At 34.8% G+C, this 16821-nt stretch overlaps 2 protein-coding genes across 2 annotated transcripts; both read left to right on the top strand.

The window, feature by feature from the left end:
• Nucleotides 1–268: 268 nt before the first annotated feature.
• LOC135838580 (heat shock 70 kDa protein II-like) lies at nucleotides 269–7847 on the top strand. Its single transcript, XM_065354263.1, has 7 exons — nucleotides 269–344; nucleotides 3074–3281; nucleotides 3404–3555; nucleotides 5417–5626; nucleotides 5707–7061; nucleotides 7144–7250; nucleotides 7352–7847. The coding sequence occupies exons 2-7, from the start codon at nucleotides 3080–3082 to the stop codon at nucleotides 7366–7368; spliced, it is 2043 nt and encodes a 680-aa protein (XP_065210335.1). The 5' UTR covers nucleotides 269–344; nucleotides 3074–3079; the 3' UTR covers nucleotides 7369–7847.
• Nucleotides 7848–8478: 631 nt separating this feature from the next.
• On the top strand, nucleotides 8479–16473 carry LOC135838579 (heat shock 70 kDa protein II-like). The gene is made up of 7 exons (XM_065354262.1): nucleotides 8479–8590; nucleotides 11720–11927; nucleotides 12050–12201; nucleotides 13546–13755; nucleotides 13834–15191; nucleotides 15320–15426; nucleotides 15542–16473. The coding sequence occupies exons 2-7, from the start codon at nucleotides 11726–11728 to the stop codon at nucleotides 15556–15558; spliced, it is 2046 nt and encodes a 681-aa protein (XP_065210334.1). The 5' UTR covers nucleotides 8479–8590; nucleotides 11720–11725; the 3' UTR covers nucleotides 15559–16473.
• Nucleotides 16474–16821: the final 348 nt, after the last annotated feature.

Here is a 16821-nt window from a genome sequence, read left to right as displayed (position 1 = left end):
ATTTGACGTAGATTATTTTACCTGTTGACATATTTTCGCTAAAATGCAATGCGGCGGAGAAAATCGCAAAAAACTGATTTTGGGGGGCTTAGATCCACAATAGGGGAGAACGCTCACCAGGGACGCGCGGGGACTCATCGGATTCGTGTTCAGCACACAAAAATGAACCAGTATACCAAAATTCAGCTTGCTACCTCAATTTTCCCTATGACCCCTCTTTTTGGTCTAATTTTCCTGGACTAACTGGTTTTCAATCATTCTGTTTAATCCATACTCGGGAGTCAGTCCAACACGTGTTTTTTGACCAGTGGCCTTTCAAGAATTAGATATTCGTTGCAATATTGGTGAGTGCCTAATCAGTAAATCACATACCTAATTTATTTTATTGTGAGTTTTGATTATTAATAATTGCTTGATATTTGTTTTGTCGGCGTGACCCCTCCTCGTCCGTCCATCAACGTCGCTCTCTTATATGCACACATTTAATTTATGTCCAATAAATAGGTTTCTATAGAGTGAAAAGGTGAAAAAGTCGACTGTTTCTCTAAATTATAGTTCACTCTGCTCAACATTTGGTAGAAATAGATCGTGGTTTATCACATCCCCCATCGTTGTTGACCCCTTATAGTAAACACGATTATTCTATTTTCTACATTTATTGTATCGCATATTGGCCAATTTTAGCATAGATAGGGAAATTCTGTTTGGTGTAGTCTTAATTATCTTTTGATTGTGTAGTATTTCGTAAGAAAAAGTTAAATAGTACTTCTGGGGTAATTCCTCCAATATTTGCCAGTTCAATTTTATTATTTCAGTTGTTTTTCTGGATCTAGTTCCCAAGCCACGAGGTTGACCTGTCATCCCGTGGCTTGCTGATAATGATAAATCACCCTTACACCTTCATCGGCATCGCCATTATGTAGTGAAGACGTCTAGACTCTAGAAAGTAGAACATAGATGTCACCAGCATGAAGCTTCTCCCTTGGCACTGTTAAAAACTGGTTAAATGCTCTTATCTGCTTTAGTCCTTATTTTAGGAAATAAAATCATGCAGCCAAACAATTCTGTATTGTGTGTGAATTATGGTTGCTGTTCAAATACTACCTGAGTCGAGCTTTTTTTTTCTTTAGTGGTCTATTGTCTACATAAAACCACTTTTTTCCTTCATGCTCGTTTACACAAGAAACAAGAACTCTGGTTGAAATCAATCGTTGCTAGATGGAAATAAGCTCGCAAAAAATCTAAAATTGTATGTCGAAATTCATTAGGTACCTACCTACCTAAATTTGAAAAAATTATTAGCTCCATAAATTCAATATAAAAATGTAAAAAAAAAAAATTGAAAAATTTTCTGAGCCTGTTAATGACTTGTCAAGAAAGACCTCAACAATAACAAACCATCCCCATGGGGTTCTTTCGTCGAGTCAAAAAATTTAATCAAAATTTTCAACTAAGTACAAATTTAAATTTTTTTCATCATCGATCATACTTACTCAAAAATGAGCTTGTGGGAGAACAGAATTCGGAGAAACAACTTTTTGATAAAAAAAAGTGAGGCTCTTTAAAAACTTCATGCAACAATGTGGGGATTTTTGCAATTTCTGGCAAAAAGCAAGACTAGAAAGTTTTTAGCAATTTCTACAGAAAAAAAAGTGTCACATTCGTACAATTATTGGATAAAAGTAAGACTTTTCGGGATTTTTTCAAAGAAACACTTTTTTGTAGCAATTTTTGACAGAAAATGAGACTTGAAAAATAGTTTTAGCGAAAGGTTCTCACCAATTTTTGGAAAAAAAGTAATATTTTTTCGCGATTTTGCTAAAACGCGATAATTTCTCGCAATAAATTGTCAAAATGCAAGACTTCGACAGTTTTTGCAAGAAGCATGACTTTTTGGGAATTTTTTTGCAAAAAACGATACCTACCCTTTGGTAATTTTTGACAAAAAAGTAAAATTTTTGAATAGGTAATAAAATTGATAAAACTTACGTTTGTGTAGTAATTTTGATAAAAAGCGAGAATTTTATTAAAAAGGAAGAATTGATCATTTTAGCGGAAAGACTCTGTGTGGCAATAATTATTGACAAAAAAGAGATATTTTCAATTTCACAATGTTTGTGGTTCGAATCGAATAAATTTTGGAAGGGGGAGTTGGAAGCAAAAATGTTGAATAATTTTGAAAATTTTCATGCTTTTACATCGATTACAAAAAAAAGTGAGTTGTTTTTTTTTCAATTGCAAAGTTCTTAGATATACCTACTGAAATGAAAAATAAAAAGATCGCACCCTTTTCTTAAGAAAAAGGTGCGAAAAGCAAGGGCAAAAGCTTTCAAGTTGGACAATTTATGAAGTACAGAAAAATAATTTTAAATGTAAGAAGTTTCTACGCCAAAGTTCCGATTTGGTAATGATAATTAAATTTTTGAAGTAAATTTCTCATTCTTGAAAATTTGTGAAAAATTTGTGCAGCAGAATTTACCTATAATATGTAATTCGAAAAGTTGATTTTCATAGCTTCAACATTTAAACATTTTAACAATACTTTTCAGATTTTTGCAAATGAGTAGCAAGACGTTTTGGGAATAATAATAATAATGGACAAACAGTGATAGGTATCTAGGTATTTGGCGCAATTTTTGGCAAAAAAGCGACCTACTAAAATGTGGATGAAGAGACACTCGCACCTGATTAGTTAGTGATTGTAAAATGAACAATCAGATCAAAGATTTGAAGACGAAAAGTAAAATTGAATCTAATTTTCATCTTCAGTATAACCTCCGCCTTTTCGTCAATATTTTCCTGTGATCTGTCTACACTTGCACATAATTCTTCGAGTAATTAATATTCCGATCGTAGTACAGTACCTACCGTAGTAAAAAAACTTAATGTGCTATAATCTAGTTAATTAGAGATTGTCAAGGAATTAGATAAGATAGTTAGTTCATTATTTTACTTGTTGGACAGGTAGGTATTTAGGTCTAGGTATGTTTTTGCATTTTTGATTAACTTACTTCTGTGAGAGAAAACAATAATTTAAAAAATAATTTCTGTTTTTATATGTACTTATTGATAGATTCAAATGGATTCTCCAGCGATTGGAATAGATTTGGGTACAACTTACTCTTGTGTTGGAGTTTTCCAACATGGTAAAGTTGACATTATCGCCAACGATCAAGGTAACAGAATCACGCCAAGTTATGTCGCATTCACAGAGATTGAAACGTTGATCGGAGATTCCGCAAAAAGTCAGTCAGCAAGGAATGTGGATAATACCGTTTTTCGTAAGTCTCAAATTTTCGCCTCATATTCGTAGCAACATGATTACTAATACGCTTCAGTTCTCAAAATATGACATTATTCGTTACCTTACCTACTTAGTTGTTTTTTAAATTTCTATGTGCAGATGTCAAGAGGCTTATAGGTCGTAAATTCGACGATGTCACGGTTCAGGCCGATATGAAGCTATGGCCTTTTCAGGTTGTTAGTGATAAGAATAACAAACCAAAAATCAAAGTTGAAGTCCAAGGTACTTCTAAAACCTACGCTCCTGAAGAAGTGAGTACTGAATTGAAATTTTCAAATTTATGTAATGTAGGTAAACACATATATAGTCGGGGGGCCCGCATATGGATCACTTGCACCCCCCTGCCGATCCTCCGGGACAACTTTTTTCTTAAAGGGGGAGTCCTAAGGAACATTTCTAGCTCTTGTCCTCAAAAACAAATGTAACCCTACTTACAAAATGGCGGCCACGTTGATTGACAGGTCAGCCGAAATCGCAGATTTTGCGTTCCAACATAGGACTAGCATAAAATTTATTAAACCGTACAAAGGTAGATCGAAAGAGCAGGCAAAAATTCATCACCTGTCAAAATTTCAAGTGCTAAAGTGCCTTTTTCGATTTTTGGAGAATTTTCAAAAATCAAATTTTTGCCAAAATGTGAGAAAAAATCAAAATTTTATCAAATTGACCTAAAAAGCTGAAATTTGGGATATACCCTATTTTCGACTTGCCAAATCGATTGGAATCTGTTTCAAACCGTTTTGAGCAGTTCTGGAGCCTCCAGCGGATTTTTGAAACTCGAAATTCCCACAAAATTTCATCATAATTGGAGTGGGAAAGCCGAAATTTATTCTGCAAACTAATTTCAATACTCTATGAAGTCGATCGCAGGTAAATTTTAAGTCATTTTGGTGCCTCCAGCGATTTTTTAAAAATTACTGGAGCCTCCAGTAAATTTTTGAAACTCGAAATTCTCACAAAATTTCATCAAATGGAACTGGAAAGCCGAAATTAGTTCTGCAAACTAATTTCAATACGCTATGAAGTCGACTGCAGATAAATTTCAATTCGTTTTGAACCCTTCAGCAATTTTTTCAAAATTATTGGAGCCTCTAGTAGATTTTTGAAACTTGAAATTTCCCCAAAATTTCATCAAATGGGGTTAGAAAGCCGAAACTTACTCTGCAAACTAATTTCAGTACAATAATAATATGAAGTCGACTTCATCATGGTGGTTTCAATTGGTGTTGAAGGTTTCAGCTACTTTTTGGAAGTTTCAATTCTGCTATAAATGCCATGAAACCTTTCAAAAAGTCACTGGAGGCTCAATAAATTACTTGAACCCACCTGAAGTCGTCTTCAGAGGGTGTTAAAATTGGAGTGCATAGGTTATTTCAGCTTTCCATCTCCATTTTGAGGAAATTTTGAGGAAATTTCAAGTTTCAAAAATTTACTGGAGGCTCCAATAATTTTCAAAAATTGCTGGAGGCTCCAAAACGACTTGAAATTCACCTGCAGTTGACTTTATAGCGTATAGAAGTTAGTTTGCAGAATTAATTTCGGCTTTCCAACTCCTTTTGATGAAATTTTGTGGGAATTTCGAGTTTCAAAAATCCGCTGGAGGCTCCAGAACTGCTCAAAACGGGTTGAAACAGACTCCAATCGATTTGGCAAGTCGAAAATAGGGTATATCCCAAATTTCAGATTTTTAGGTCAATTTGGTAAAATTTTGATTTTTTCTCACATTTTGGCAAAAATTTTGATTTTTAAAAATTCACCAAAAATCGAAAAAGGCACTTTAGCACTTGAAATTTTGACAGGTGATGAATTTTTGCCTGCTCTTTCGATCTACCTTTGTACGGTTTAATAAATTTTATGCTAGTCCTATGTTGGAACGCAAAATCTGCGATTTCGGCTGACCTGTCAATCAACGTGGCCGCCATTTTGTAAGTAGGGCCACTTTTGTTTTTGAGGACAAGAGCTAGAAATGTTCCTTAGGACTCCCCCTTTAAGAAAAAAGTTGTCCCGGAGGATCGGCAGGGGGGTGCAACCGTGCAAGTGATCCTTATGCGGGCCCCCCGACTAATAGAGGTTGTGCGGTCCATTAACGCATTGACTCGATTTTTTTTACAGATATCGTCGATGGTGCTGCGAAAAATGAAAGAGACTGCCGAAGCTTTCTTGGGTAAAAATATAAAAAATGCTGTAATCACCGTGCCAGCTTATTTCAACGATTCTCAAAGATCGGCTACAGTTGATGCGGCCACAATTGCAGGCTTGAAAGTATTACGTATAATTAATGAACCTACAGCTGCCGCCATTGGTTATGGTCTAGACAAAAAAGTTTGTATCATTTTTTATTTTTTAGCGATCTTTTTCTATTAATCATCGATCGATTAATGTATGTACTTTGAATTCTGCAGGATTCCGGCGAGCAAACAGTATTGATTTTCGATCTCGGTGGTGGAACTTTCGATGTCTCGATTCTAACTATTGATAACGGTGTTCTTGAAGTGATCTCAACTGCTGGCGATACTCATTTGGGCGGAGAAGATTTCGACGACAGAATGGTCAATCACTTCGTTAAGGAATTCAAACAGAAATACAAGAAAAATATTGGAGATAACAAAAAAGCCTTACGTCGCTTACGAACCGCATGCGAACGAGCAAAGAGAACGTTATCGTCAGCCACTGTAGCCGCTATCGAAATCGAATCTCTTCATGATGGAATTGATTTTTATAGTTCGATCTCTCGTGCTCGTTTTGAAGAACTAAACGCCGACTACTTTCGAAACGCCATGGCACTGGTTGAAAAAGCTATCAAAGATGCTGAAATCAGTAAACAACAGATTCATCATGTGGTTTTGGTTGGTGGCTCGTCCCGGATACCAAAAATTCAGAAAATGTTGCAAGATCTATTTAGCGGAAAGGAGTTGAACAAATCGATTAACCCAGACGAAGCAGTAGCCTATGGAGCTGCCATACAAGCTGCCATACTGAATGGCGATCAATCGAAGAATGTTCAAGACATAGTTTTATTCGACGTTATACCATTGTCGCTGGGTGCTGGCGTTGACCGAGATTTTAAAACAATGGAAGTGTTCTTTAAACGCAACTCGCCTATTCCAGCGAGAATTACTAAAGAATTCGGTACGATGGATGATAATCAAACTGCTGTAGGAATCAAAGTGTACGAAGGTGAATATCCCACAACAGAGAATAATCATTTGCTTGGTCAATTTCTACTTACTGGAATCCCTCCTGAACCCGCTGGGCAAGTTAAAATTGATGTAACTTTCGAAATAGATGCTAACGGTATACTGAACGTATCCGCTATCGAGAAATCGACCGGCAATAACAACCAAATTACCATCGCATACGATAACGGTCGTCTTAATAAGCATGAAATTGCACGTATGATCAAAGACGCTGAAGAAACGCATTTAAAAGAAGCGAGACGAAAAGCGGCATTAGCTGCAAAACATTCTTTAGAGTCGTACTGTGCCGACGTGAAGAACACTGTTGAAGAATTGAAAGATAAAATTGAAAAATCCGATAAAGAAAAAATTTTGAAAATATGCTCAGAAACGGTTCTCTGGTTGGATTCGGATCAATCAGATAAAAAACAGGTATTCGAAAGTAAATTGGAAGAATTGAAAAAAATATTCGATACGATCATTTCGATAGCCAGGCACCCTTATAAAACGAACGATAAATATTACGAAATATTGAATCTTTCTAAAAACGCTAACAAAACACAGATTCAGGTAGCTTTCAGGTAAATCGTCGATAATACCTAATAGATTCGCAGCCTTTAAAAAGGGTAATTTATTTCACTATAAATTTTTAAATCTTTGCAGGAAAATCGGTTCGAAATATCATCCTGATAAATATAAAGGGGACAAGGAAATTGCGAATATGTATTGGTTATTTATTACTAAAGCGAAAAATGCTCTCATGAATCTAGGTAGGTACCTATATGCTTATGTTTGTATTGAAGTATATGTTGCAATGAAAAGTTATCCAATTCTGAACTAATCATTATGATACCTATTTCTTTCTTTGCAGCAAGAGGAAGAATCTGAAGAAGAGTGCAGATTGCGCATAGCCTACATCATAAAGATTTACGAAATTCAGAAGTTGAGAAATTCAAGAATACCTACCTCGTCATTATTCTCGGATGTCAACGCCATATTTTCAATTTTCGTGTTCAATTCAAAAACCCGTAGATTTTTTGGAGTAGCTTGTATTTTAATGTATTTCCTGTTGAGAATAATTTCAACTTCATCTTGTCGAATTTTTTTATTAACGATTTCAAATTACCTATTATGACTCATGTCTTCGTAGAGGTAAAAACGTAAAATGCTAAATCAATAGGTAGTAGGGTATCGTATCTGTGAATTCTGTGATTGTTAGTTTACATATAAGTTACATTATTTTTATTGAGTTTATTGAGTAGTTTATTTCTTGTGTATTACTTAGGTACCTACTATTTTCCCCCTAAGATGAATTTGCTTTTGTAGGTACGTTTTTGTGTTTTTGAAAAGACAGTTGTTCGTATGAGATTAAATAATGATATTGCTTACTAATTCATTAATTATTTAAAATCATTATTTAAAATACGAGTATATTTAAAATGATAGGAATGGATGAATGGAATCATTTCAAAGGAGAACCTTACCTATTCGAGGTTTGTTTTAAAATATTAGTAATGTCACAATTCAAATGCAAACTGCTCGTTGCAAAATGAAAACGGGGCGCGAAGGCTACCCCATTTATTTATTTGAAAGAAAAATGCCTAGATGACCAGCTGACCACACGGGCACTTCAACTTTATCATCTATTAACCATACGCCCTGCTAGATTTAAAATTTCAATTTTCAAAAAAAAAAAAATTAAAAAACTTGAAAAACTGTGCATTATTGTATGTACGAGTATGTAGGTATGGTTGCCTACTTTTAAAAAATGAGACCGACAGGAACCAGTGATCTGGACCACCCTCTTTCTTTGCTCTAATACCATTTCGCGTTTTCGCGAATGTATTGAAATTTCACTACCCTGCAGTAAACCTACCCTTCACGCTTCATCCCTTATCCCTTGACGTGGGTTCCAGACCTTTCCCCGTCCTCCCACCCATTCGTTTCACTTTCACAGCTGAGATCTTGGCTTGCCTTTCATTAAACTGGTTTTCATTCCGTCGTCATTCTGTTTATATCCGTTAATCCGTACAGGGGAGTCAGCTGTCCAACGTGTTTTTTTTGCTGGTGGCCTTTCAAGAATTAGATGTAGATATTCGTTGCAATACTGGTGAGTGCCTAATCACGTACCTAATCTGTTTTATTGTGAGTTTTGATTATTAATTGCTTGATGTTTTTTTTGTCGTCGTCGCCTCTCCACGCCCGTCCTTCAACACCGATCTCTTATCTGTACATATTTAATTTATGTTCAATAGATAGGTTTCTATAGGGTTAAAAAATGAAAAAGTTAACTGTTTCTCTAAATTATAGTAGTTCACTCTGCTGATAAAAATTACAATACTTGGTAGAAACAGATCATGGTTTATAACATCCCCCCATCGTTGTTGACCCCTTTGTGTAATACGATTATTCTATTTTCTACATTTTATTTTTATTGTATCACATATTGGCCAATTTTAGTATACCTAGATAGGGAAATTCTGTTTGGCGAAGTCTTGATTATAGTAGGTTAGGTGGTATGAAATTCGCGAAGTATTTGCGTTGGACAGAGTGGGCAGGACGATCTTTATGCGTGGTTTTTAGCATAAGTACCTATACCTTTGATTATACACTTATGTAGTAGGTCTAGGTACTTCGAAAGAAGATCGGCATCACCATTATTTAGATAGACATCTAGAAACTAAGATGTCACCAGCATGAAGTTTCTCCTTTGGCACTGTAAATGCTCTGCTTTTAGCCTTATTTTAAGAAACAAAATCACACAGCCGAACAATTCTGTATTGTGATGTGAATTATGGTTGCTGTTCAAATACTACCTGAGTTGGCCTTTTTTTTTCTTTAGTTGTCTAATGTCTACATAAAAACACTTTTTTCCTTTTTCATGCTCGCTTACACAAGAACTCTGGTTTAAATCAAATGTTGCTAGATGGAAATGAGCTCGCAAAAATCTAAAATTGGATGTTGAAATTCGTTACCTAAATTTCAAAAAATTATAGCTCCATAAATTCGATATAAAAATGTGAAAAAAATTAAAAATTTTCCGAGCCTATCAATGACTTGTCAAGAAAGTTCCCAACAATTACAAACCATCCCCAGTGAGGTTTTTTCGTTGAATCAAAAAAAATTTCTATGTAAGTATCAAAAAAAGTGTCACATTACAGTTATTGGAAAAAAGTGGGACTTTTATAGGAATTTTTTCAAAAAACACTTTTTTGTAGCAATTTTTGGCAGAAAACAAGACTTGAAAAAATAGTTTTAGCGAAAGGTTCTCATCAATTTTTGGCAACGTGGTAATTTTTTATAATAAGTAAATAATTGTCAAAATGTAAAACTTCGACAGTTTTTGCAAGAAGCATGACATTTTGGGAATTTTTTGCAAAAAGCGATACCTTTTGGCAATTATTTTTGACGAAAAATAAAATTTTTTGGTGATTTTAGTAGAAATTGGTAAAACTTACGTTAGCGTAGCAATTTCGATAAAAAGTGAGAGTTTTTACAGCAAAAAGCAAGACTCTGTGTGGCAATTAAGTGACAAAAAAGTGATATTTTTGATTTCATAATTTTTGTAGAAACAGTCGAGTTGCAATCTTTTGATAAAAAGTGGGAAGTCTTGGTAATTTTGGCAAAATAGCTAAACTTTTGGATAGGTACTATTTTTTTGAATAAAAAGTAAAATGTTTTTAGAGCATAACTTTTAGGTATTATTAGCAAAGAAAAAATATTCTCTGCAATTGCAGAAAATCAAACCTTTACTTAATCATCACTTTTCCTGTCTACTTTCAAAGAATTTTCAGCTGAATATTGAGTCGAATTTCTTGAAAAAGTGCCATGCGACCTATCAAATTAGGTACCTACTATTTCAGGAGCAAAATAAGTAAGTAGGTATTTGATTGGTTTGCGTAAACTGTCGAAGAAGAGGAACGTAGATTGATTGTCGAAATTTTGACCCATTTCGATGGGTGGTATTAGAACACATTTTTCGAAACTTACCAAAAACCATGACCGAATTTTAAACTCAAAATTATTCGAAATTGCTCAAAAACATTTTCGTAGAAAAAAATGTGAATTTCTAGCAAAAAGTATTCGAAATGAATTTGGTAAAGGGGCTGTTATTTTTGTTGCCTATCAGGGTAGGGTTGTGTGGTTTAGTTGCAGGCTAGAACCCCCTCAGAGGGGTGACGACGTGATTTGTCGGTTGGTGGGGGGGCGGGGGAATTAAACTAAAATTCTCTCAAGTTTTTTCCGGGATTCTCGCCTCCTCTTCCGGTTTTTTCCAGCTACAATTAATCCAATGTAATTTGAACAAATTTTGGAAGGGGACCTTGAAAGCCAAAAATATGTTGAATGATTTAAAAAATTTTCAAAAACGATGCTTTTACATTAATAACAAAAAAAATTGAATTGTTCTTTTTCAATTATTGCAAAGTTTTTATACTTACTGAAATCAAAAATAAAACAGGAGAAAAAGTGCGAAAAGCGAGGGCAAAAACTTTCAAGTTGAAAAATTTACAATTATGAAGTACAATATTAGGTAAATTTCTGAAGTTTTCTCATTCTTGAAAATTTGTCAAAAATTGTGCAAATGATAATTCGAAAAGTTGAATGACTTACACTAAAAAGTTGATTTTCATAGCTTCAACATTTAAAAATTTTTAACAATACCCAACACCCAACCTTACTTTTGAGATTCTTGCAAATAGCAAGACGTTTTGGGAATACCTAATAATAATAATTGAGACAAAAAATAATAGGTACTATTTGGCGCAATTTCTGGCAAAAAAGCGACCTACTAAGATGTGGATGAAGAGACACGAGCACCTGATTGGTTAGTGATTGTAAAATGACCAAACAGATCAAAGATTTGAAGAGAAAAAGAAAAATTGAATCTACCTAATTTTCATTTTCATCTTCAGTATACCCTCCGCCTTATCGCCAATATTTTCCTGTGATCTGTTTGCACTTGCACATAATTCTTTGAGTAGTAATACTCCGAGCATAGTACCGTCGTAGTAAAAGACTTGTGCTATAGGTAATCTAGTTAATTAGCGATCGTCAAGGAATTTGATTAGATAGCTAGTTCATTATTTTACTTGTTGGAGAGGTATAGGTAGGAATGTTTTTGCATTTTTGATTAACTTACTTCTGTGGTGAATTTGGATTCCTAGCCAATGAAATGTGAAGAATTGAGAATACAATAATTTGAAAAATAATTTCTGTATTTTATATGTACTTATGATAGATTCCAATGGATTCTCCAGCGATTGGAATAGATTTGGGTACAACGTACTCTTGTGTTGGAGTTTTCCAACATGGCAAAGTTGACATTATCGCCAACGATCAAGGTAACAGAATCACGCCAAGCTATGTCGCTTTCACAGAGATTGAAACGTTGATCGGAGATTCCGCAAAAAGTCAGTCAGCGAGGAATGTAGATAATACCGTTTTTCGTAAGTCCCAAATTTCCTCCTTATATTCGTAGCAACATGATTACTAATACCTATACTTCATTCTTCAAGAATATGACATTCGTTACCCTTACCTAGTTGTTTTTTTTAATTTCTATGTGCAGATGTCAAGAGGCTTATAGGTCGTAAATTCGACGATGTCACGGTTCAAGCCGATATGAAGCTATGGCCTTTTGAGGTTGTTAATGATAAGAATAACAAACCAAAAATCAAAGTTGAATTCCAAGGTACTTCTAAAACCTATTTCCCTGAAGAAGTGAGTATTTGAAATTTTCAAATTTATGCTACCTGTATACCTATACTGATTACAAGGGAACCTCTTGAGGTGTCCGCCTCCGATTTGAACGAGACCACGATTTTTGGAAAGAGCATGTTCTAAAACTCCCAAAACCAAATTTTCAGCTGCCCAAGTTTATTTTTTGATTTTTGGCGAATTTTTGAAAATACAAAATTGACTATTTTGGTGATTTGTTTTTTTTTTTGAAAGTACGTACTTGATCAGTAAAAATGTTCACAATGAGTCCTAAAACTGGTATTAACTCCCCAAATCCAAATTTCACCATTTCCAGCTATTCTGGAGCCTCCAGCGCTAGGTATATTTTTCAACTTCTCCAGAATTTTGAATTTGCTCCAGAAGGCGTGAATATGAAGTTGGGCAGCTATAAATCGAGTTGTGTGTTATACTCGACCTGTTCAACAAGTATATCCACATTTGAGTTGGTTTTGAGAGGGGCACCTCAAGAGTGGTTTTTGACCAGTTTTGAAAATAGATGGTCAAAAAACCACTCTTGAGGTGCCCCTCTCAAAACCAACTCAAATGTGGATATACTTGTTGAACAGGTCGAGTATAACACACAACTCGATTTATAGCTGCCCACCTTCAAATTCACGCCTTCTGGAGAAAATTCAAAATTCTGGAGAAATTTAAAAATCGCGCTGGAGACTCCAGATCGGTGGGAAATGGCGGAATTCGGTCTCGGGAGGTTAGTTATGGACAAAATACAGCGATTTGCACAAATTTCGAAAATTTCCTCGCAAACGGGAAACTTTTGATTGTTTTGGATTTCTTATTAAGTTATTATGAACAAAGCTGGTCACAAAACTACTCTTGAGGCGTCCCTTCCGAAACCGACTCAAATGTGGATAAACTTGTTAAACAGGTCGAGTATAACACACAACTCGATTTTTAGCTGCCCAATTTCATATTCACGCCTTCTGGAGCAAATTCAAAATTCTGGAAAAATTGAAAAATATCGCTGGAGGCTCCAGAATGGCTGGAAATGGCAAAATGTGAATTTTGGGGGTTAATATCAGTTTTAGGACTTATTTTGAACATTATTACTGAGCAAGTACCTACGTACTTTTTTTTTAAAAAAGCATAAATCACCAAAATAGTCAATTTTGGATTTTCAAAAATTCGCCAAAAAATCAAAAAATGAACTTGGGCAGCTGTAAATTTGGATTTGGGGGCTTTAGAACATGCTCTTTCCAAAAATCGCGGTCGCGTTCAAATCCGAGGCGGACACCTCAAGTTAGGTTAGGTTCCCTTGTTAGAGGTAGTGTGCAGTTCATTACCGAATTGACTCGATTTTTTTTACAGATATCGTCGATGGTGCTACGACGAATGAAAGAGACTGCCGAAGCTTTCTTGGGTAAAAAAGTAAAAAATGCTGTAATCACCGTGCCAGCTTATTTCAACGATTCTCAAAGATCGGCTACAGTTGATGCGGCCACAATCGCAGGCTTGAACGTATTACGTATAATTAATGAACCTACAGCTGCCGCCATTGCTTATGGTCTAGACAAAAAAGTTCGTATCACTTTGGTGAGCTTTTTTTATTAACTTAACTAATCATCGATCGATTATAATGTGCTTCGAATTCTGCAGGATTCCAACGAGCAAACAGTATTGATTTTCGATCTCGGCGGTGGAACTTTTGATGTCTCCATTCTAACTATTGAAAAAGGTGTTCTTGAAGTGATCTCAACCGCTGGCGATACTCATTTGGGCGGAGAAGATTTCGACGACAGGATAGTCAATTACTTCGTTCGAGAATTCAAACAGAAATACAAGAAAGATCTTGGAGATAACAAAAAAGCCTTACGGCGCTTACGAACCGCATGCGAACGAGCAAAGAGAACGTTATCGTCGGCCACTATAGCCGCAATCGAAATCGAATCTCTTCATAAGGGAATTGATTTTTATAGTTCGATCTCTCGTGCTCGTTTTGAAGAACTAAATGCTGACTACTTTCGAAACGCCATGGCACTGGTTGAAAAAGCTATCAAAGATGCTGAAATCAGTAAAAATCAGATTGATCATGTGGTTTTGGTTGGTGGCTCGTCCCGGATACCAAAAATTCAGAGAATGTTGCAAGATTTATTTAATGGAAAGGAGTTGAATAAATCGATTAACCCAGACGAAGCAGTAGCCTATGGAGCTGCCATACAAGCTGCCATACTGAATGGTGATCAATCGAAGAATGTTCAAGACATAGTTTTATTCGACGTTATACCATTGTCGCTGGGTATTGGCGCTGATAAATATTTTAAAAGAATGGCTGTGTTCTTTAAACGCAACTCGCCAATTCCAGCCAGAATTACTAAACGATGCAGCACGTTTGATGATAATCAAACTGCTGTAGGAATCAAAGTGTACGAGGGTGAATATCCCACAACAAAGAATAATCATTTTCTTGGTCAATTTGCACTTACTGGAATCCCTCCTAAACCCGCTAGGAAAGCTAAAATTGATGTAACTTTCGAAATAGATGCTAACGGTATCCTACACCTGACCGCAGTGGAAAAATCAACGGGTAGTACGAATCAATTGACTATCGCATACGATAAAGGGCGTCTTGGTAAGGATGAAATTGAGCGTATGATCGAAGACGCTGAAGAATCGCGTGCAAAAGAAGCAAGTCGAAAAGCGGAATTATTAGCTGCTAAACAGTCTTTAGAGTCGTACTGTGCCGACGTGAAGAGCACCGTTGAAGAATTGAAAGATAAAATCGAGAAATCTGATAAAGAAATAATTTTGAAAAAATGTGAAGAAACTATTCTCTTGTTGGATTCGGATCAATCAGCTAAAAAAGAGGTATTCGAAAGTAAACTGAAAGAATTGAAAAAAATATTTGATATGATCATTTCGATAGCCCGGCACCCTGATAAAACGAACGATAAATATTACGAAATATTGAATCTTTCCAAAGACGCCAACAAAAAACAGATTAAGAAAGCTTTCAGGTAAATCGTCAATAGTACCTAGCTATAGGTACACATTTTTCTTAAAATTTAGATTCGCAGAAATTGAAAAACAGCCTTTAAAAATGCAAATAAAATTAATTTTACTATAAATTTTTCAATCTTTGCAGGGAAATCGGTTCTAAATATCATCCTGATAAATATAAAGGGGACGAGGAAATTGCGAATATGTATTGGTTATTTGTTACAAAAGCGAAAAATTCTCTCATTAATCTAGGTAGGTAATTAGGTATAATATGCTTATGTATTGGAGTATGTTGCATTGTTGCAATAAAAATCTGTCAAATTCTGAAACTAATCATTATTATTTATACCTATTCCTTTCTTTGCAGTAAAAGAAAGACCCTGAAGAAGTGCAGAATGCAGATAGCTTACGTCATGAAGATCTACGAAATTCAGAAGTTGAGAAATTAAAGAAAACGTAACTCGTAATTTCTCAGACAAGCAAAATTACCCGCCCTTCAGGCAGTGAATAGAATTTAATACGTGTTCAAGTCATTTTGAAGCCTCCATCGATTTTTTAAAAATTTTTAGATCCTTCAGCAGATTTTTGAAACTTACGGATTTAGAAAGCCAAAATTCAATCTGCAAACTAATTTCAATACCCTGTGAAATCTAGTGCAAGTGCTTTCAACTCGTTTTGAAGCTTCTAGTTACTTTTTGGTCCTTCAAGGTCAACATACACGAAACTATAGAGGAAGTTATCGATCAGATAGACCTCCTTTGCCAAATTTGTCAAATCTTGAAAACGATTTGCCAGACTCGACAAAGTCGTTAAGTTTTGTAAATTTTTAGTCTCAATAAAGGGATTTATTTACCAGAAAAAAAATGTTTTTTTACGTCTCGAAACACAAAATTTTGAGAGCTTTTGCCCTAAATTTGATTGGGTCTCTTTGCTTATGTTTTTTAAAACTGAAATTTCTACAAAAAATCAGTCAAATTTTTTAATTTTCAAGTCAAAAAGTCCAATTCTTCCCATAGAAAAAAAAACATTGTTCACTCAATCTCAACTATCAAAACGAAAATTTTCAATAGCTTTTGCCCTCGATATTCCTGGCTCAATTTGCTTGATTATTACATTTTTATTTACAAAATGAAAATGAAAATTTTTTTATAGGTCGTAATAGGCTATGAATGTATCCTATAATTACCCACTTAGATGTAGGTATCAAATTTTTAGTCTTAATAAAGGGATTAAATTGCCGACTTTTTTTGAACAAGCACATTTTTGGCTCAGGCCTGTTTTTTTTTTTTTTTTTTTTTTTTCAAAATCAAACTTTCTAAAAATCTATTATTTATTCAAATTCAATAAAATAGGTAAATAAACTTCTCATATAGAAAATTTTTTATTACAATTCTGAGAGCATTAATATTATAGAACTTTTTTTTTACAATTCTGAGAACATTTACCCTCACTTTGTTTGGGTCTTTTTGCTTTCGTTTTTTAGAACTGAAATTTCTACAATGAATCACTTGAATTTTGAAATTTTCAAGCCAAAAAAATGAAATTCTTCCCATAGCAAAAACATTGTTCTTTCTATTATCAAAATTAAAATTTCCAAATTCCATGTTCCTATACATGAGATGAAGGCAAGATTAGCATTTTACCTAC

This window comes from Planococcus citri, chromosome 3 (genome assembly GCF_950023065.1).
Source record: "Planococcus citri chromosome 3, ihPlaCitr1.1, whole genome shotgun sequence".
Taxonomy (NCBI): Eukaryota; Metazoa; Arthropoda; class Insecta; order Hemiptera; family Pseudococcidae; genus Planococcus; species Planococcus citri.
Note: the sequence above shows the minus strand (reverse complement) of the source record. Positions and strands in the feature narration are given on the sequence as shown.

Bases quoted from the DNA above. Each gene is read 5' to 3' on its own strand.
- LOC135838579 (XM_065354262.1), top strand. From the start codon at position 11,726: ATGGATTCTCCAGCGATTGGAATAGATTTGGGTACAACGTACTCTTGT. The intron at 11,928-12,049 runs GTAAGTCCCAAA...TTCTATGTGCAG, and splicing joins TGTAGATAATACCGTTTTTC to ATGTCAAGAGGCTTATAGGT. The intron at 12,202-13,545 runs GTGAGTATTTGA...TTTTTTTTACAG, and splicing joins AAACCTATTTCCCTGAAGAA to ATATCGTCGATGGTGCTACG.
- LOC135838580 (XM_065354263.1), top strand. From the start codon at position 3,080: ATGGATTCTCCAGCGATTGGAATAGATTTGGGTACAACTTACTCTTGT. The intron at 3,282-3,403 runs GTAAGTCTCAAA...TTCTATGTGCAG, and splicing joins TGTGGATAATACCGTTTTTC to ATGTCAAGAGGCTTATAGGT. The intron at 7,062-7,143 runs GTAAATCGTCGA...AAATCTTTGCAG, and splicing joins CAGATTCAGGTAGCTTTCAG to GAAAATCGGTTCGAAATATC.